The sequence below is a fragment of the Typha latifolia genome, chromosome 9 (genome assembly GCF_019914945.1).
Source record: "Typha latifolia isolate L0001 chromosome 9, TyphaL0001v2, whole genome shotgun sequence".
NCBI classification, from domain to species: domain Eukaryota; kingdom Viridiplantae; phylum Streptophyta; class Magnoliopsida; order Poales; family Typhaceae; genus Typha; species Typha latifolia.
In genome coordinates this window covers 3,953,118-3,972,817 of record NC_133094.1, presented here as the reverse complement: position 1 = coordinate 3,972,817, position 19,700 = coordinate 3,953,118, and the positions used below count along the sequence as shown (strand labels likewise).

The following is a 19,700-nucleotide window of genomic DNA, read 5'->3' as shown; positions in this document are numbered from 1 at the left end:
TGCCTTCTTTCGCGTTTCTGGCTTCTTTTCTTTCCGAAATTCGGTTGCCTTTCCTCGGTTTTCCTCTGGTTTTGCTCAGTCTTTGGAACTATTTGCGCTAATTTTTGTCCGCGTAATCTTAAAGTTTTAATCTTTTAGGTGTTCGTGAAGGATTTGGGAAAAGAGTACGGTGGATGGCCGCTGAATGATATGGAGAGATCATACAAGTTCATGGTGAAGCATGTGCAGCTATGGATGGTGGCATTCCATGGCACTTCGCCTCATTGGTCCCATTGCCTCTATCTCACTGCCCTTGCTGCCATCTATGCCAAGTGTGGTATCTTCTTACTATTAAATGCCATGGCATGTAATTAGATTGATGAAATACTAAGATAGTGAAGACTATTGCAATTTTGTAAAGGAGAAAGAAAGTATTACGTTATAGAGGACAAATTTTTCAAAAAATTTAAACTATCTACTTATCTAATTGATGCTTATGATTCATAGGAAAGTGGTGGTTGGATTAATGAAGTATAAGCCAGATATCATCATAAGTGTGCATCCCCTCATGCAGCACATACCTCTATGGGTGCTCAAATGGCAGAGCCTTCAGCAAAGAGTGCCTTTTGTTACTGTCAATGCTGATCTAAATACCTGCAATCCTACATGGTAACTTCAATTTCTCATTTACAAAATACTACTAGTACTATTACTACATTTATATGTATGAAGATTGAATCATTCTGAATTGGTTCAGGTTCCACAATGGTGTTACTAGATGTTATTGCCCTTCCGAGAAGGTGGCGAAAAGAGCTCTTCTTGAGGGCCTAGGACATTCTCAAATTCATGTCTTCGGGTTGCCTAGCAGGCCATCATTTTGCCACGCGGTTCTTGTCAAGGCCTTGCCTCTCTCACTTCACTATTTAATGCTCCAGTGTAGGAAATTTGATGTGGAAGCAAGTAATTCAGTGGAACAATAACTACACATACATCTTTTATGAATCTAAGTCTCTCTAGATTACACTGGAGACGTACACACTAACTTCTTGAGAGATGGGTGAAGAAAAACATATCAACAAGAGTGAAAATTAAGAAATATGGGGACAAAAAATATATGAATACTGACATTGAAACTTTCTCTTTCTCTTCTTTCATTCTCATATATAAAATCCTAAACCCTCAAGCTAAACCAGTTGATATATTTGAATGATAATTTAATCTTTGATGCACTTTACAGGAAGATCTAAGAGAGGAACTTGAGATGGATCCTCATTTGCCTGCAGTTCTTCTGATGGGAGGTGGTGAAGGAATGGGTCCAGTAAAGAAGACTGCAAAGGCCCTTGATGAAGCACTCTATGATAGAGAGCTCAACAAAATCATTGGACAGATTGTGATCATATGTGGTCATAATCATACGCTACGATCGTCTTTGCAGAAGATCAAATGGAAGGTCCTCGACAAGGTACCATAATTTTTAGATGAGAACTTATTTTGTCTGAATTATGCATATATTTTGCAATTCAGTGATCATGGTCATTCATCGCAAATAAGAGGTATTGAGAATGAGATGGAGAAATGGATAGGGGCTTGTGATTGCATCACAACAAAGGTACATCATACTATCCAAAATGAAACACTTCACACATTTCTATAAGCATAGAAATTATATTATCATTCCCATTTTCAGAGGTGAAATATGATACAAAATCATAGTTCATTGGTGAATATGTAATTAATCCCTTCAGATACTATTTTCTAATTGGATTCTTTTTTTTTCTTTTTTTCTTTTTTTCTTTTTGTTGCTTTAGGCTGGGCCAAGTACAATTGCTGAGGCTTCGATAAGGGGACTTCCTATGATTCTCAATGACTTCACCCCTGGACAAGTTAGTTCTAAGTTGCTACATACATTTGAATCTTGCTCCATGATAAAGGTGATCAATTAGTGTAGATTATGGATATCCAAACAATAAAAAGAACTCCAGTAATGCACTCTAACTTAGTCATTTTTTTAAATATGACAATTGCCACTATAATATTTTCTAAAATGTTACAATTACAACTAAAAGTATTGAGCTCTTTCAAAAATAATATTCAGTCTGTTAAATTTAACTAGTTACTTTTGAAACTGAACTTATATTATAAAAATATATTTAAAATGATTAGATTAGCTATCAAATACTATAATGTTATCCGATATATATATATATATATATATATATATATATATATATGTTAGAATGTTCCTTCAAAAAAAATCTCAATCCCTTAAAAGTAGTTAGTCCTTGCAGGAAGTCGAGAATGTATCTTATGTGGTCGACAATGGAGCCGGCGTTTTCTCTAAAGACCCAAAGAAGACATCCAACTTTATGGCTTGCTGGTTCAACTCAAGCAAAGAAGAGCTTAGAAAATTCTCTCAAAATGCACTGAAACTAAGCCCAACCCAGTGCCGTGTTTGACATTCATATACTGCTTCCATGGCGAGGTCAGTCAAGCAACCCTTCAACTCTAATACTATAACTGTTGAAGAAACACAAAATTTCACTACAAATGAACAAGGATTTGGCATTGATTTTAAACTCTCTCTTGTAATACCCAACACATCTACTAGCGTCTGAATTGTACGTAGTCCTTGATGAAGTGGGTTAGCCAGAATTCTAGCCCCTTGTGAGATAGAAATAGATAGTCACAAATAGTCCATTGCTTCTCTGTATCATTCTTAGTAAGAAGTGAGAACCAACAAATATATATACTTATCTATGTTTTCATCTTATCCAGATAGTTTACATTATTGAAGTGGACACTGATATAAATTTCTTGGTTGCCTAGTGTAATAGGATATTTATTGAAATGGTTTTAATTCTCAATCGTGATAAGAAAGAAAGTTTAATTGAAGTTCTTGGACTTGCGTCACTAGAACTCCAGTCCACAAAAGGAATAACCAAATGTTTTGCACCAATATGCACTGGCAATATCTGACATTCTAAACTTGGATTTGTAATTTAATCAAATAAATCGCTGATCGAGTTAGCATTTTAGTTTTGTTATAGATTTTTTAATTTTTATTGGGGTTTGAAGGATTATTCAGGTATTTAAGTTTCTAAAGAGATCTAGTCTAGTATTTGCTGAAAGAAAAAAAAGAAAAAAGAAACATGACAACTGATTTGGAAATGTTCATATCTAATACATATAATTAAATTTAGAAAAAGAGAGAATTATAAATAACACCATTAATTTTAATTATATTATAAATAAAGCCCTCTTTTTTATTATTTATAAATTTTCTGCCTCTATTTGCTAAAAATGACTAAGTCACAATTTATAAATTAATTTTACTCAATTATCAGTTTAACTTAATTGTAAAACTACATAAAGTTTCTAAAGCAGCTTGGAGACAAAACAAAACACTGATTTCTATGATCAATTCAAGCCTCTAAAATACAAAAATTATACCCAATGAATCCCACAAGAGATTGATGGATTGAAAATATCGTTATTTAATTATAAAGGTGATATAAAAGGAGTAAGAAAAGGGTAAATTATTAGGAAATATAAAAATACCATTGAAAATGGACAAAATATTCTACCTTTTATTCCATTCGGTTCCGTCGTATACTTGTTAGAGTGTTGTTTGGTATTTTATAGCAAATGAGACAAATTTTTATTTATAAATAATAAAAAGAGAGGGCTTTATTTATAATATAGATAAAATAAAGGGTGCTATCTATAATTTTCTCTTAAAACAAAAACAAAATTTCCCAATATTGGATTTTTTTTTTTTCTGTTTTTGTTTTGTGACTAATTGACCAGACACGTTGTGTTTGGTGCAAATCGCTGAACCCAAATAAATCAAGCGGTCCCTTTCCTCCCCTTCCAAATTGGACTCCTAAGCGATAAGAAAGAGGAGAGGAAACCAAACAACTGTAATCGTCGAATCTTTGGTCGGGATACGAAGCCGCCTCGGGTTCTCCCTCCTCCTCTCTTCGCTCTCTCTCTCTCTCTCCCTCTCACCCCAAAATCCTACAGAAGACGCAGAGGAATCGAGCCAGAACAGCTGCTTCGATCCGTTCCATGATCAGCAGCCCCGCCGATTCTTCAGGTATCGCACTCGATCGAGATGCCAAGCATCGACTTTTATTCAAGGATTGGAACTCGGTTTAGGTTTGATGAGTTGTTGATCGAGTTCTCTTCTGTACCACTCGGAGAGAAACGTATTGGATTGTGCTAGTTTAGGGCGGTAGGGTGAGGAGATTCGTTAGGCCTGGAGTTGTGATGCTGTGAAGAAAGTCTTTGGCATTCTAATTTATGCTAATTAATTTGTTTGTGAAGAACTAGGTTCATTTGTGTCATGCGTGAAAGGTATTAGATTAGGAAGTAGAGAATTCAGCTCTTGAGTTGAATCCATCAGCTCTCAGTGGAAAAAAAAGGAAATAAATAAGCTTTCATGTACTCTCTAGAATTCATCGAATCAAGATGCCAAAATTAAGCATTAAATCTATGTTTGCAAGCCTGAACAGAAATGGATAAGTTAATAGCATGCTACGAAAGGATATTGATCTTGTTTTGTGGTGGAACCCATTGTTTAAAGGACGGCTTAACCAAATAGTGCAATATGGATCATGGGAGCTAATGCTGCACTATTAAATATCATGACTTCATGCATAATTTGTCAAATCTAGTCCAAATTATTCATTCTATTGATATGGGGTTTAATATTCACTCTATGTTTTTGTATATTTGCTAGGTATACTTTGAATACTAACAAGCAACAAGTAATAACTTTAGGATTCTTTATCGATGGTTCAAACTAGAATCTGACGTTGCAGTTGCTTGTTAAAGTCAAAAGTTTGTTGTCTCAGAATGGTACTTCACTACCTTGATTACCTTATAGCATTTCATGTTTCATGCCCAATTGTAAGAAAGGTTATACAGCAGTCAGCCATTATTACAATTTGATAAACTCTTCAAGTTATTAGGGTGTCTATTAATAGGATCATTGAAAGCCCATTTAACCCATATGTATGAAAGGAAATTGTTTAATAATACATCTGATTGCTCCTACTTGTTACTCTCTTCTAGTTCTAGTCTTCATTCATCTTTTCATTTTTCTATCATCTTTTCTTCTCCACTCCTCTAGTTAGTACAAGATATTTATATCAAAAGCAACTTTAGTCTCTTTGCTTTAGCATCCAAATCTATTTTGTTACATTCAAATCCAAAATTTAATGTGTTGCTAAGTGATGCTGTTAACCAAAGCAAACACATTAACAGAAGCCTATGTCCAATAGCACTCCTTGATATATATTTTTTAAATTAAATGATTTAAAGGACCTCCAATGGTATATTGGTAAGTATGACTGGTTATTTGTACTTGCTCATCTTTGCACATGTTGTATCCATAACTGTTTGCCAAAACCCATAATCATAAGTTCATAATAATTCATATTTTAACTTTCATACATTGCAACTGTGAACTATCTGAGGTATAGTATGTTAAAGGTGACAGAATATCATTTGCACATTTGTAGTACTAAGTATCTTTATATTTCCATATTACATAGTTGACATCTGATGGTTAAGACATTAATTTCCCTTTTTTATATCCTGAAACCGTAAATTGGATCATTGATGTTGAGATTTAATTAATTGATTGCAGTTCTAAACCATTACAAGAAGATTAGAAGAATGAACACTTTTGCATGATTAGTGGGCTCTTGGGCTGACACCTTTCCTAGAGTGGCTGCTATAGAAAAATATTGCTAAGACACAACATATTTCATGGGGGCATCACATGATATGACCATAAGTCTTTTCCCTACATCCAAGAATTATGACTTCAAACCATTGAAAAAGTCTCCTACAAAATAAAGGGAAAGCTTCATACATCTTCTCTCAGACCCCATTGTAGGAGCTTCGTGCACTAAAACACCTTTGTATTTCTTCCAAAACCATAAGAAATAATCCCTTAAAGTTAGTGTTACATAGAAACCGTAGAAAATGATTGAGACAAACGAGTCTGGATAATGTGCTTCTCTTATCATCCGATGGTTTAATTGTATCATTTGAATTATTATGCAAAAGAATTTTGAAATGAACAAGGAGTTTCATCTAAAATTCCTGAAAAAATGCAGGAGATAAGAAAAGCTGAGCTATCTTGGTTGACCTTAATTGTTTGATATCCAATTTAATTCATACCTGTTCCTTTTTCCTTTTCTTTTCTCTTGGGAGGTTCATCATGTTGAGTTGTTTCATATTTTCATATCAATTTTTTTGAAGTTCATTCTATGCTATCTTGTAGTAATAGCTGTTGCATGATATATTATCTTGTTATAAGGTATTCCAAATGAAGGGAACAAGAGTAAATGTTTCCAATAGGATGATGAAATAATGAAGTACTACATTTTTAAAATTCTTGGTATAAGGTATTCATTTTTGCGTGGTGTAAGTTTAGCATTATAACCTTCTGAAGGTACCTATTGATTTTAATCTTCAAAGTTATTTATACTCGGATAGACATATGCATTATTGAATATCAAATTTCATCCTTTTGTTTCAATTTCTTTATGAAGGATGATGAATTTTAAAAAGTGGGTTTCCTGTCAACTCGTATCCAAGTCTTTGCTGTCTGCAAGGCCTTTCAGCTTTTTTGATGAGGATTCTCCAGATGGACAAACTATGAATCAAAGTATACATTCTTTCTCTTCTTCTTTTTTTTTCTAATGCATCTCTTAGAAGATATTTCATATTAATCTTCTTCTTGTTGGTATTACAATTTGTTGGAATAGGTTGCCAATGTATGTTTAGAGGAGTTTGACCTTGTTGGAAATTTTGTATGGTCTTATTACACTCTCTGTGGCAGCCCATTTTAGTTGATAACCAAATGAAGGTTGCACTTGATGGAGCCAACTGAGCTCTTGTTCAGGAAGAGGAAAGAAGGAACCAGGTTGTACTTGGTTATCGTGACATGTGGCAAACTGTCAAATGGGGAACATGCATCCATTTATTTTGAAAAAGTTGGTGCATCCATTAACTAGTGATTTGAGGCTTGGAACATGGCAGTAATATATTGTCTGTTTCATGAATTCTCATTTCTGCATCGTGCTGAATCTATGCTTCGTGGTCTATTCTTGCCCACAAATGGACATATCTGAAATTTGTAAGCAATTTTATTACTGGAGAAATCTAACAACTCGTTCACATATTCATTCAATTGGTTCTTCCTAATTCTAACAAAAACTTAAGTTTTTCTTTCTTTTTTCTCTACTTCCTGATCTTGCCCTTCTAGGTTGACTTTAAATCTTGCACAGGCTAACAGGCTCCAATAGACTGACTTTTACTAGTTCTAATTTCCTATGATAATTGATGATGAGGAAGGCCGAGTATGACCCAACATTTTGAGCATACATGTAGCTTTTCTATCAGCTGTGCATGAACCTTCCTTGGTTTTGGTTCAGGACTTTGTCAGGCCAATCGAACCTTACATGGAATCTAGGACTTATATAGTTTTCTAGCATTGAGAATTTTTTTTCTCACTGAGCTGGATCAAGCACTACAAACATCTATTGACTTACCCTTTTACTTTAAATATTTCTTCAGTTTCTTTTGATCTTACCACTAAATCTTTCCACCATGAAGATCCAAATATGATGATCTTTACGAGCTTTAAACAAGTTATAATTTTCTATCTCTTTCTATTAAAGGATTAATTTGTTAAAACATACTGCTAAATCAAGCCTTATTTTGTATACAAATCTTAAGCTATTGATCTTTTTTTTTTGAACTTCGTCTCTCTAATATGTTGCTTTCATCTATTCTCCTTATACATAATTACATATAATTGTCCTGTCTGAATTTTTACGAGTACATTATATCAATTTATGTTTTCATTTATTTTAACTATTAACTATCATTATCAGAATATCTCATTGTAATAGGGAAAAAGTAATTCAACCTAATAGCTATTGTTATAGTGACGGAAAGCAAGAACTTTAACTGAATAAGTTTGATCTCAGTTGAAATTCCTTCTGTTAATTAAATTTGGCATGCAGGCTTCTGATCATGGCTTTTGTGGTTCAGGTACTGTAGATAGGACAAACATGGGAGAAAGTGGTTCAGTTGACAATAACAATTCGAGTGACAACCAAGTGTCTGAATCTCCAGCAGGCCCGCTGGTTGTTACGACTTTGACTTCTGATATAGCACAGCAGAACTCTGAGGATAAGGATCAAGATCCTCTAAAGAAAGTTGAGGCACTCCAAATCAAGTTCTTGCGTCTTGTCCATAGAATTGGAGAGTCACCTGATGATATTGTCGTTGCCCAGGTTTTGTACAGATTGCAACTTGCTACTTTGATACGAACTGGTGAATCAGAGGTAAAGAGACCCAGTCTTAAGACTAATAAAGCTAGAGCTATAGCAGCAGAGCAGGAGGCAACTAGCCGACCTAATTTGGACTTCTCTTTTAAGATTCTTCTTCTGGGGAAAACTGGTGTAGGCAAGAGTGCAACCATAAACTCGATATTTGATCAACCGAAGGTAGTTACCGATGCGTTCCAACCTGCCACCAAGAGTATCCAGGAAATTGTTGGAACAATTAAAGGAATGAAAGTCACAGTTATTGATACACCGGGTCTCTTACCTTCATGCAGAAATCAGCGGCAAAATAGAGTGCTTATGCATAAAGTTCGACGCTTCATTAGAAAATCACCGCCTGACATTGTTTTATACTTTGAGCGACTTGATCTTATTAACAAGGGCTACAATGATTACCCACTGCTGAAACTTATAACTGATGTCTTTGGTTCTTCAATCTGGTTTAACACTATTCTTGTCATGACTCATTCTTCAGCTCCTCCTGAAGGACCTGATGGCTATCCGGTGAATTATGAATCCTTTGTTCATCATCGCACGAATATATTGCAGCACTATATACGCCAGGCAGTCTCTAATACACAGCTTGAGAACCCAGTTGTTTTAGTTGAGAATCATCCAATGTGTCGAACAAACACCAAGGGTGAAAAAGTTCTTCCAAATGGCCACATTTGGATGTCCAAGTTTTTTTTGTTATGTACAGCTACAAAGGTACTCGGGGAAGCAAACTCTCTCCTGAAATTTCAGGATAGCTTGCAATTAACACCTGCAGGCACCAGATTGCCTTCGCTGCCCCATCTCCTCTCTTCACTACTGAGAACCCATTCCTTTTCTAGTTCTGGTGGCATTGACAATGAATTAGGTGAGATATCAGACAATGATGAGGATGAATATGATCAACTACCTCCAATCCGTATTCTAACGAAGGCCCAATACCAGAAGTTATCCAAAGCTCAGAGAAATGCTTATCTTGATGAGCTGGATTATCGTGAGACTCTGTATCTGAAGAAGCAACTAAAAGAAGAAGTTAGGAGGCGAAAGCTAGCCATTCTTCAAAGTGATGATGCATCTTTTGTCAATGATGATTTTGAGAGCAGCTCTCCCCAAGAGGCCATGCAAGTGACAGATATTGCTATACCGCAAAGTTTTGACTCGGACTGTCCTGTTTATAGATATCGCTGCCAACTAGGTAATGATCAATGGCTCTGGAGGCCTGTTTTGGATCCCCAAGGATGGGATCATGATGTTGGGTTTGATGGGATTAGCTTGGAGGCTTCCCAGAACATAAAGAGGAATATCTATACTTCAATTGCTGGACAGATGAGCAAAGACAAAGACGATTTTAGTATCCGATCAGAATGTGCAGCAAGGTATACAGGTCCAAATGACCAATCTTTTCTTGGGGGAGTTGACATTCAAACTTCTGGCAGGGATTTGGTTTGCACTGCTCATGGAGATGCTAAATTTCGCAATATGTCCTGGAACACTACCGGAGGTGGGTTCTCTGTAACAAAATATGGTAACTTGTATTTTGTTGGGGCCAAGTTAGAGGACTCCATTGCTGTAGGGAGGAGATTTAAGTTGACGATGAACACCGGAAGGATGGGGGGCTGTGGACAAGTGGCATATGGGGGAAGTTTAGAAGCAATAATAAAGGGGAAAGATTACCCTGCCAGAGATGAGAAAGTATCCTTTGCAGCTACTATGCTTTCCTTTGACAAAGATACTGTTCTTGGGGGCTCTATTCAGTCAGATTTCCGAGTTGGCCATGGCTCTACAGTGTCTATTAGTGCTAATCTAAATAGTAGAAAATTAGGTCAGGTCTGTGTCAGGACAAGCACCTCAGATCATGTTGAAATAGCATTGGTAGCAGTTATTTCATTGATCCAGGCCTTGTTTAGGAGAAAATCAATGGATGTTGTGGAGTAATGCTGAGAAATTACTTGAAATTAGTTAAATCGAATAAGCAGACGATGACAAAAATGCCATGACTGCATGATTGCTGGAGCCGGATATGTGGTGCCCCATCACTTCTAACTGACATGCAATGTTCTCATTTTCTATCTAAGAGCACGTGTATAGTGATCGTGTGAGAATTCTAATCAGAATGTTTCAAGATTCCATCGCGAAGAAAGGCTGTTCTGTTCATTTGGAGCCTACAACTTGGAGAAGTATGGAATCATTGTTCATCCAAGATCCCAAGCATACAAGTTGCAAACCATGTGAGAAAACTTCTATCAGTAAGTTCTGAGCTCCCTTGGTAAAAAAAGGTTTTCCTGTTCGTATTCAGCTTATAACTTGGAGAGGTATGGGGTATCTTACATGAGGTCTACTATTATTTTTATCCATCAGTTATGTAAGATGCCAAAGAAATTACATGTTGCCAAGAATGGATAGGAGACAAAAAAGACAAAATTCTAGCCACTAGGGCAGTGATCAGTTGTCAGATCTAACCACCTGCAGTTCTTTACTATTTCTACAATATTTTTTTTGATAACAGTGGTTATTCATTTTAAATAGGCAGGCAATACTGTTATTCTTGTTGTTAATCCTACTGTGAACAACATGAGGCAGAATTAGATGAGTTACTGAGGCAAAATTTTTATAGAATTACCTGGATAAAAGATTGTTGAGTGTGAACTTTTTTAATGAAGCTAAACACACATCTCATATCCATCACCTTTGCAGATTCTATTACTTTTGTTTGTACCGTGTGCATCGTGTGTTTGAGAATGTCCTGACTTTTTGCACCAAGTGTTGCAGGATATCATCTCAAATAGGCTAGTCACTTCTAAAGAATTATAGTATCTCTTATGGTCACAAATTTCCTATAATAAGACTACACAGCTACCACATAAGTATAGTATCTCTTATAGTTGCATAATTTTCGATATTCTTTGCTTCCCTTTGTATCATCCGAATATTATCTAACGATCTAGGAGGGACACGAGGAGCAGAAATAAAGATTTTGAGCTTCTTCTGTATTTTTCGTAGTTTTATTATAAAACAATTTATTACCATTGATTACCTATGGTGCAAAAAAAAGGGATCACAATTTCTCCAAATTTGATGTTTTGGCAGCATTTTGAGCGGACTTTGTTGTGATGCAAAGTATCTAGTTGTCTTAAATACATATGAAGGTTATGTATTTAAAAATGAGGACTTTTATGAGATATAGAAGCAAACATTTTAATTGACTATGTATTAAGAGATCGTTTGGTCTCTTTTCTTTCCATCACAGATTAATTAAAATGGATGTGAAAATACTACATGTGGATTATGAGCTAATTGTAGTCCTTGGAAAGTATCTCTCTTTGGAAATGATATTTTAGTAGATCTATGAACTGAAAACTGATTTCTGTGTTAGATTTTATATATACAGATCCATTTTTTTTTTAAATACACAAAACTAAATGGCCTTAAGGAGTGGTTGTTTTACAGGGGTATTAATACAAAAGGCCTAAAATTATTTCAGTGGATTACCAGAGCCATGACGCTATCATATTTATGATCTTTCTTCCAAGTTGCAGATGAACACATATTTTACGTGCTTCTCTAAAATAGAAACAACGATCAATGAATGCATTTAAAGCACATTTTTCTACCGTACATTCCGACCACAACTACAAACAAATGACACTAAAGTTCTTTAAAAAAAAACACCAGCCTTATAAAAAGTATTAACCACTGAAGGATAAGGTAATTGCCATATTATTACTGCTCTATTAACAAATATTTGATGAAAACCTCTGAAACTACATAAGATTAGACTCATCATTCTAGCAAATTCGGGGTTCTTCCCCATTTTTTGAATAAAAAAATTAAAGAAAAAGCTGGTTCTAGTAGGAGAACCAATATCATTTGAGATGCTACTATGCTTGGATATGTCGGCCGTTTTTGCAAAACTTGATTGTGTCTCTAGACACCTCTCACCTGCCTCTAAATGCTGCCAAGTCATTCAAGCACAATGGTCATCTTCCAGGAGGAAATAGTCCCATGTAGATTATAAAAGAAAAACAAATTAAACCTATTACTTGCACCAATTACTCTTTCTAATTCAATCTATGAGTACTGCTCCTCAATCATGAACGTTTTGAATGTAAATAAAGACATCATTTATTTTATACGTCCTCATGTATATCGTGATTTACACTCAGCTCTGCTAGAACACATAATTTTACAAAGTAAGCTTAACCCATTTGCTAGTGGGAGGCTGTCATGGGTTACATTTGCTTCCTTACCTGAACCTTAAAGCATAATCAGAGGACAAACCATCCACTGAAGAGAACCAAGATCAGATCGTCTTCATTAGTCCCGGTAAATTGGCTGTGGAGTCCACTTAAGGTGCAAATTTAGCTTCCCAGATTTAGCCCCCTCTAAAGGAAAGCTATCTGTAAATTCTCCTTCCATTATAACCCTTGTTAGGGTCATTATGCATCTTCCCATATAATCCTGTTATGATGACATGTGAAAGTTAGACTATAACTAAACTATGAAAAACAAAGCGAACTTTGCACCTAAATCAGATCTGCTTGAGGGCATGCCCTGAATGAAACAAATTTATTAAAAGCCAATTAATCTCATTTCCCTACATAGTAAACTAGAAGTGGAGAAATGAGAGAAGACATAAAGGATATTAGAAAAAGGAGTCAATCCTCTAAAGAAACAAATCATAAAGCTAAGAATCTATTATGAGAAAAAAAAAGAACTGGCAGAACTTTCAACAAATTAAATGAATCCTACTACTGTACAAGCAAACTTAAAGTGCACGCAAACTCACCTTGCCAAATGTATCATGGTCCCAGACTTCCAAAATAAGCATATCATGCAGGCCATCTTCCACGACGAAGTCAAAAGTTTGGTTCCAGGTTGGATTCAAATTTTCATTCACTACCTGCAGATGTCAGGTTATGTGGCAAGAACAAAGACATAAGTTCCCAAATATTTCCATACAGATCAGGAAATTACCCTTGTTTTGTTTTTTGTTCCCAATTTCTTCATATAAAGCACAACATATGGGTCTGCCTTTCCCATCACATCCATGGCAGGCAAGTCTTCTGCTGATATGACAGTCACAGAGAGCACACCCCTCACAATAACATCCCTTTTCTTCTGATTCACTGCCTTGTCGATATCAGCAGCCTCAGAGCCATTGGCCTCACTCTTGAGGGCCTTCTCCAAAGAAGTCAAAGAAAAGTGAGTGGCAAAAGGATTGGAAAACCCACTTTGCACTCCAAACGGACAGTATAGAAGTTCCAGGTGCACCTGATGAACACATGGAGTATCAGATATGAAGTGATGCAAGAATCACCTAAACTACATACACAAAGCTCAAGAGATATACTTAACCTCAACCGGTCAATAAATTGAAAAACATTCACCGATATAAGGGCATATTTAACAAGCACCAGTTATTAGTGGCCAGAAAGTCATTTCTCCACTAATATAACTATAAACTAGCTTTATATAATGCAAGGAGATTTTTTTCCTAATTTGCTTCCAAGTATAAACTATAAAGCAACAGCAACAAGTTGAAAGAAGAAGTTAACAATGACATGATGTAATCACATCATTTCCAATATCTACAAACAATGCAAAATACACCAACATATGCCTGGATAGAGCAACTTGTCAATGGATGGATAGTGACTCTCTGCTGATTCCATTACAGTACAATTATTCAAAGCTATCTTAGGTGTAGAAAAGGGGCACAGGGGTAATGTTACTAAGTACATGCACAACTGCGCAAGATTGCTTTCTTCAATAGATGACGAACGATATTAAAGCAAATACAATCATTGGAGTGATACAAAAAGAAGTAAACTCCTAAGGATTTGATATTGAGTAATGTAAAAATAAATATATCAGAGGAAATGAGCCATTGCACAACACCAACTAATCACATCAATAGAATTATAGAAACGCAGGGAGTTGTATTAGCACTAATTATTATTGGAGCACCTTGGAAAAAGCACGAGTGTTCATTATAATCGTCAAAAACTTAAAAGGTTTCCTTTTATTATGCAGCATAAAATTTGGAGAACTTTAGGATTTATCCCTTAGAGATGTGTAGGCTCCATTTTAACTCTCTTAACATTCTATTCATGGTTAATCAATGAGAATGCCCTACTGATAGAATACCTATTAAAAGGATCTAATATTTACACGTAAACAAGTTTCAGTATCATAAACCATTGTTTCACAATAGAACTATCCATGAAAATTAACAATTATAAAATGTCAACAAGAATAGAAAGGCAGCAATCAACAGATCATATCTAAGCAGTATCTACTTTTAATAGATTTTGTTGTTTGAAGATCTAAATCAGTAAAAGCATCTCTTTATTTTAACTAATATGCCTATAAAGTAACCTATACATTGCTGAAAGGAGGAAAGAAGGAGGATAACAAGTATTGAGAAATTGGTGCATTAAAGTCTAAGCTGACCTGGCCACGATTTTTCTTGTCTCTTTGGACTTCCAAATCTTTGACTAGATTCAACCAGAGGTCTTTTACTTTTCCTGGTTGAAGGTCCGCTAAGTGTACTTGAGTGCAACCAATAAGCTCTGATGCCTGGATCCCTTCATCATCATAGATCTTCACTGTCAAACGTTGAGTAGATGGATCCTCAACTATGAATTCAAAGTGCTCATTCCAGATTGGGTTCAAATCATTGTTCTAGAAAAATACAAGCATTAGAAGAATATAGTTGAAATAAAAGAAGAGAAATCACATCATCACTTACTATTGTTTTACTCTTCTTAGTTCTGTCACGTAATGGACGTACATACAATACAGCAAAGGGATCAGATTTTCCTACTATGTCCTTGTTTGTCAAATCTCTTGCTTGAACAAGCTTTACTTCCAATACTCCAACAGGCTTAAGTTCCAGGTCACTAAGAAACAATTAGGCTGCCCTCAACATTGTGCATGCACCATAAAATTTAAGTAACTATTATGTTTCAGCCTTTCAGGGAATACCTGTAATCACCAGGTAATATTGGAACAACTTTACGCACCGGCCATGTTATTGAGTCCTCAATAGCATCCCTTATGGTGTCCTAGAGAAACAAATAAACTTTAGAAGAGCAACAAATATATGTCATTTTCAGCATGTACATAGAAGAGATGGATTCATGAAACTGGATGGGGGTGGGGACAACGGAACCTCAATTGCATCAGAAATTCCAGGAATGGACGATAATTCACCACCGATAATTTTGAGAGTGAAGTCCAGATTTTTCTACACTCAAAAGTATGATGTTGTAACTATGTAGTGCCACATGACTTCAAGATCAAAATACTAGAAGAAAGGATTATACTTTTTCTCTCAAAGAATAAGAGACAGCTCCAAAGCATGGAAATTGCTCCACCAAAGGTTTAAAGATTAAACGGAATACCCCTGTAAAGCCAATGTTTTTCACCTAAAGATTGGAGAATTTGAAGCCAGATACTTAGCATCTTTCATACGTTGAAATCAATAAAAGTGAAAATGTAGGACTATCTTAGATACCTGTATAGGAAGTGACACACCCAACATTGTCTGAATATCAAGAACAATGTTGGGATTACCGTCCCAGTTTAACTCTAACTCCAAGGTGATTCCAGATGGATCATCTTCAATTACAGAAATGCCTACAGAAGTCATTTCATATTAAGAACTGTAGGAAAAAGAAAGGAAGGAAGAAGGATCTGTAAGACGACAGTGAGTTTAAAAGAAAGAAAGAAACTATAATGGTATCGCAAAATGCGAGGTGGCATATTGTTTAGGCAATGCGAAATTTAGAAAACAGTAAGATGGCAACAAAGCAAAAATGACTGAGATAAATGAACATAAAAGAAAAGAAAAAAACATCATGTTATCCATAAGACAACACAGCTCATCACAGCTCAAATCAGCAAAACTAAAGACAGACAATCATTAGGTCCATCAAGAAAATTCTCATTTGGTCCAGTCAATTGCTTCATGGTTCAAATGGTTTACTTACCAGTTTAAACTTCAAAACAAGAAAGACCTTTGGTTCGATATCCCAGAAAATACCAATTCGCTAAGAGGCAGAATAGACCCAAGTACCCAACGACAGATAATTTTCATATGGTAGTTACGATCAAGGATTTATAAACCACCAGCACTTGGTATTACATATCTAGTATACATATTCGACATCGTTACTCAACAAAATAGCATATGCAGACAAGGTCAAGTTAGAATCTGGTGTCTATATCAGATATGAGATATTTGTGATAGTAAAAGTGATGCTTCTAATTGATTCGTAATCAGTAAGTTAAAAAGTCTATCTAAAAAACCACACCTGTAAATTGTGGAGCAACAGTACCAAGTGTTAGATTTGAAAATTTGAGTGAAGCTAAGATAGCAGATTTGTATTGCTCAAGAACTGGCTCGACAGAAATTTTTATCAGCTCAGATGCAGCCTGTAATAACAGCATCTTAATTAAACTTAATCATCCCATTCACAGAGAACGTTCCTTTGCCAAACATACATTAATAAATTTCAACAAAGCAACTTCACAAGGAGTTAGCACATCAATATTAAATGTACTAAGCTTTCAGAGTTCCAAGATTCAGCACCTCATTCACGTAAGGCCAGATTTTTGTCAGCTCAAGGTTGAGCCACTTTAGCTGAAAGAATGGAAAAATGATCCAAATCAGTATTTTAATACAGAACAAGGTAGCACACATCAAATTTATATGATATATAACTAACTTAACTTCTGGCGCTGTGAAAATACAACCCATGATGGGTAAAATTCAGGTGGAAGAAGTTTTCTTGAATCTTGAACTGTCATCTTTGAGAATGCGGCAATTGTAGCAGCCTGCAAATAAAATTATCTGTTTCAGAAAGGCCTTTGTTCTGGATTCTTAGTTAGTAAAAGAAAATGAGACACGAGTTCTGTGTCTGACATAACTAAATGTCAGAATTTTAATGCTCGAGGAAAATGTACCAAAATGAATGAAATAAGCATAATAGGCTAATATAATAGAGAGCATGTCCATGCATTGTTTGCAACTAATAATATCCAGAATCTACAAATTTCTTGTGGTTCCAAGTATAGCATATATATATATATAATCCTCAGACATCATCATGTAGTTGTCTAGATATTCAATATTCATCAATTTTTCACATTATAAAGTTTCCATAGAGATGCATGTAGTTAATAAATTGTTACAGCTACGGCCTTATCTAAATTTGCACATCAAATTTACGTACGATATGGCCAAAAACCGCGTGCCTAGAAGGGCTAACTGAAACATAGAAGAAGAGATATCATAATTCCTCTCCTTGGCCTTCGAATTCTCTCAACTCTAACAAGATAGGTTCCTAATCTCACACCGTGTTCTTCTTGTCTTCCAACGACTAATTGATTCCAAAAATGAAGCAGAAAAAAAAGACCAAAAAGACCGAGAAAAGATCAAAAGGAGGCAACTTCACCAGTTCGCTTCGCTGCTTGGCCCGGTAATTCTCGCAATGCGCGAAAGCCATGACGAGCCCGACCCCGAACGCCACCCCGAGGACCAATCCCACGAAGAACGACATCCCAAACCACAACGAAAAACGAGAAAGGAAAAACCCAAGTAGCAAACCGAGGAAGAGATACCACCACCACCACCACCACCACCACCAACAACAACAACAACAACTTCAAGAACAAGAAAGAGATTTGAGAACCGAGTGGATTAGCTGGGAGTGGCGAGATACCAGGGGTTTGGGATTACTTGGTGGGGTGTGAAAGAGATCTATCGAGGAAAAGAGGAAGGACGGATAGAGGAAGAGGGGGAGACTACGCTTCGGTAGCTTGGCGTTTTGGTTCGTTTCTTCGTCGGCAGGAACAGGGGGTGCGGATGCGGATGCGGATGCGGGTACGGTGGGGTTGCTGTGTGTGTGATAAGAATAAGATCGGGCATTGCCGACGGAGAGGGCTCGCGTGAGTACCACGTGTGGATGGGACTGATTAAGCTGGATGAAGTTTGATTTTAGTTATTCCGGTTGTGGATAAAAAATTAACCACGGTCACACCAAGAATTTAAGCCAATTTTGAACTAATTTCGACCTCAATTCTAAACGAGCTGATGATGAAGAAGATTAAATTACATAACAATCTACTTAAGTTAATTTTAGAATATAATAAATATTATATAGCACAAAAATTATGACTCGTATTATATATATATATACCTAAAATTAGGTTGATTTGCATAAAAAATACACTTAAATTTTTATTTTTATCACTTAGGCCGGTTTTGATTTTTCCTTACAAGTGAGGTATTTTTCTTTTCAATTTGAATTTCTATGATGTGATGGGAAGTTGTTGCAATTAATGAATTTGAAAGAAAATTTTAATTATGTTTGGTAGTTTTATTAAGGATTTCACACTTATTGAACATCTATATTTTCTATTTTATAATTTTATTATGAAATTTATAGTTATTGAATACTTGTATATTCTGTTTCGAAATTTTATTATAAAATGTATAGTTATTGAGTCCTCGTATTTTTGCAAGTTTTGTAGTTATATTTCATAATTTGTAACTTTCTATTTACCAAGTGACAAAATGAAAAAAAAATATTTGATCATTCATGAGCACGAAAGTTAGATATGTGTCGTCAAACAATTGCTCTGAACCAAACGTTGCTAAGACCTGCTCTAAGACGTTGCGTTGCCGAGTTGTTTCTCCAAGCTAACTGCACTGTCGAGCCATCAACCGAATAAAAAAAAATACCTACCAACTCTACTAAAGTTGGTTGGTAATAAGAATAAAATTTTAGATTATAATAAATGCACTTCTCTCTCTTTACGGTCTAAAAAAAGTCCACTGAAAGTCAAGTTGATAAGACTTAATAATTTTTATAGAAAATCCATCACCCTATCGGTTGATGTATATCAAACGGGACATTTTTGAATCTTTTATAAGCTGCGTCGATGTCAAAACTATAATAGAGTTAAAAGGGTGATTCTAGAGAGAAAAGTTGCGGCTCTATGGTGGCCTTAGTTTTTGCTAGGATTTGGCACAGAGATATCCCCTCCCTCCTAGAGAGATTTTCTCCTTCGTCATCCTCAACAAGGTTTCCCTCTTCTAGAGGAAGAGGAAGCACTTGTTTTTTTTCTTCTTCCCCTCTTTCTTCCTCCCCTCTAAAGTCGGATCCCTCGCCTCCTTGTTACCATTTTCCTTCCTCTCGACATCGTCATATGTCGCGCACCACAGCATATCCCTTTCCCTCTCACTTCCACGCCACTGCCCCTCCCATCCAATGCTCCTCATCGCCTCCATCATTCTCCTTCTTCCCTCACTATATTTGTATTTGGACGCCGTCTTCCATCACCACCGCTCCC

At 35.9% G+C, this 19,700-nt stretch overlaps 3 protein-coding genes across 3 annotated transcripts; 2 read left to right on the top strand and 1 right to left on the bottom strand.

Annotated features, from left to right (window-relative positions):
- Positions 1 to 174: 174 nt before the first annotated feature.
- Positions 175 to 2,435, top strand: LOC140795049 (probable monogalactosyldiacylglycerol synthase 3, chloroplastic). The gene is made up of 7 exons (XM_073147409.1): positions 175 to 311; positions 487 to 648; positions 737 to 878; positions 1,217 to 1,433; positions 1,518 to 1,588; positions 1,788 to 1,862; positions 2,268 to 2,435. The coding sequence occupies exons 1-7, from the start codon at positions 190 to 192 to the stop codon at positions 2,433 to 2,435; spliced, it is 957 nt and encodes a 318-aa protein (XP_073003510.1). The 5' UTR covers positions 175 to 189.
- Positions 2,436 to 3,897: 1,462 nt separating this feature from the next.
- On the top strand, positions 3,898 to 11,019 carry LOC140795633 (translocase of chloroplast 90, chloroplastic). Its single transcript, XM_073148317.1, has 3 exons — positions 3,898 to 4,075; positions 6,546 to 6,661; positions 8,053 to 11,019. Exons 2-3 carry the CDS (start codon positions 6,547 to 6,549, stop codon positions 10,272 to 10,274), a joined length of 2,337 nt encoding a protein of 778 aa, XP_073004418.1. The 5' UTR covers positions 3,898 to 4,075; position 6,546; the 3' UTR covers positions 10,275 to 11,019.
- A 1,417-nt stretch (positions 11,020 to 12,436) lies between these two features.
- On the bottom strand, positions 12,437 to 18,037 carry LOC140795637 (synaptotagmin-5-like). The gene is made up of 13 exons (XM_073148322.1): positions 17,801 to 18,037; positions 17,078 to 17,180; positions 16,936 to 16,988; positions 16,658 to 16,778; positions 15,859 to 15,980; positions 15,668 to 15,769; positions 15,514 to 15,588; positions 15,327 to 15,406; positions 15,091 to 15,241; positions 14,793 to 15,023; positions 13,314 to 13,610; positions 13,126 to 13,239; positions 12,437 to 12,797 (listed from the first exon to the last, which is right to left on the bottom strand). Exons 1-13 carry the CDS (start codon positions 17,903 to 17,905, stop codon positions 12,654 to 12,656), a joined length of 1,698 nt encoding a protein of 565 aa, XP_073004423.1. The 5' UTR covers positions 17,906 to 18,037; the 3' UTR covers positions 12,437 to 12,653.
- Positions 18,038 to 19,700: the final 1,663 nt, after the last annotated feature.

Bases quoted from the DNA above. Each gene is read 5' to 3' on its own strand.
- LOC140795049 (XM_073147409.1), top strand. From the start codon at position 190: ATGGAGAGATCATACAAGTTCATGGTGAAGCATGTGCAGCTATGGATG. The intron at 649-736 runs GTAACTTCAATT...GAATTGGTTCAG, and splicing joins AATACCTGCAATCCTACATG to GTTCCACAATGGTGTTACTA. The intron at 1,589-1,787 runs GTACATCATACT...TTGTTGCTTTAG, and splicing joins GTGATTGCATCACAACAAAG to GCTGGGCCAAGTACAATTGC.
- LOC140795633 (XM_073148317.1), top strand. From the start codon at position 6,547: ATGATGAATTTTAAAAAGTGGGTTTCCTGTCAACTCGTATCCAAGTCT. The intron at 6,662-8,052 runs GTATACATTCTT...TTTGTGGTTCAG, and splicing joins TGGACAAACTATGAATCAAA to GTACTGTAGATAGGACAAAC.
- LOC140795637 (XM_073148322.1), bottom strand. From the start codon at position 17,905: ATGTCGTTCTTCGTGGGATTGGTCCTCGGGGTGGCGTTCGGGGTCGGG. The intron at 17,181-17,800 runs GTGAAGTTGCCT...TTTTATTTGCAG, and splicing joins CCAAGCAGCGAAGCGAACTG to GCTGCTACAATTGCCGCATT. The intron at 13,240-13,313 runs GTAATTTCCTGA...TGACATCTGCAG, and splicing joins GAACAAAAAACAAAACAAGG to GTAGTGAATGAAAATTTGAA.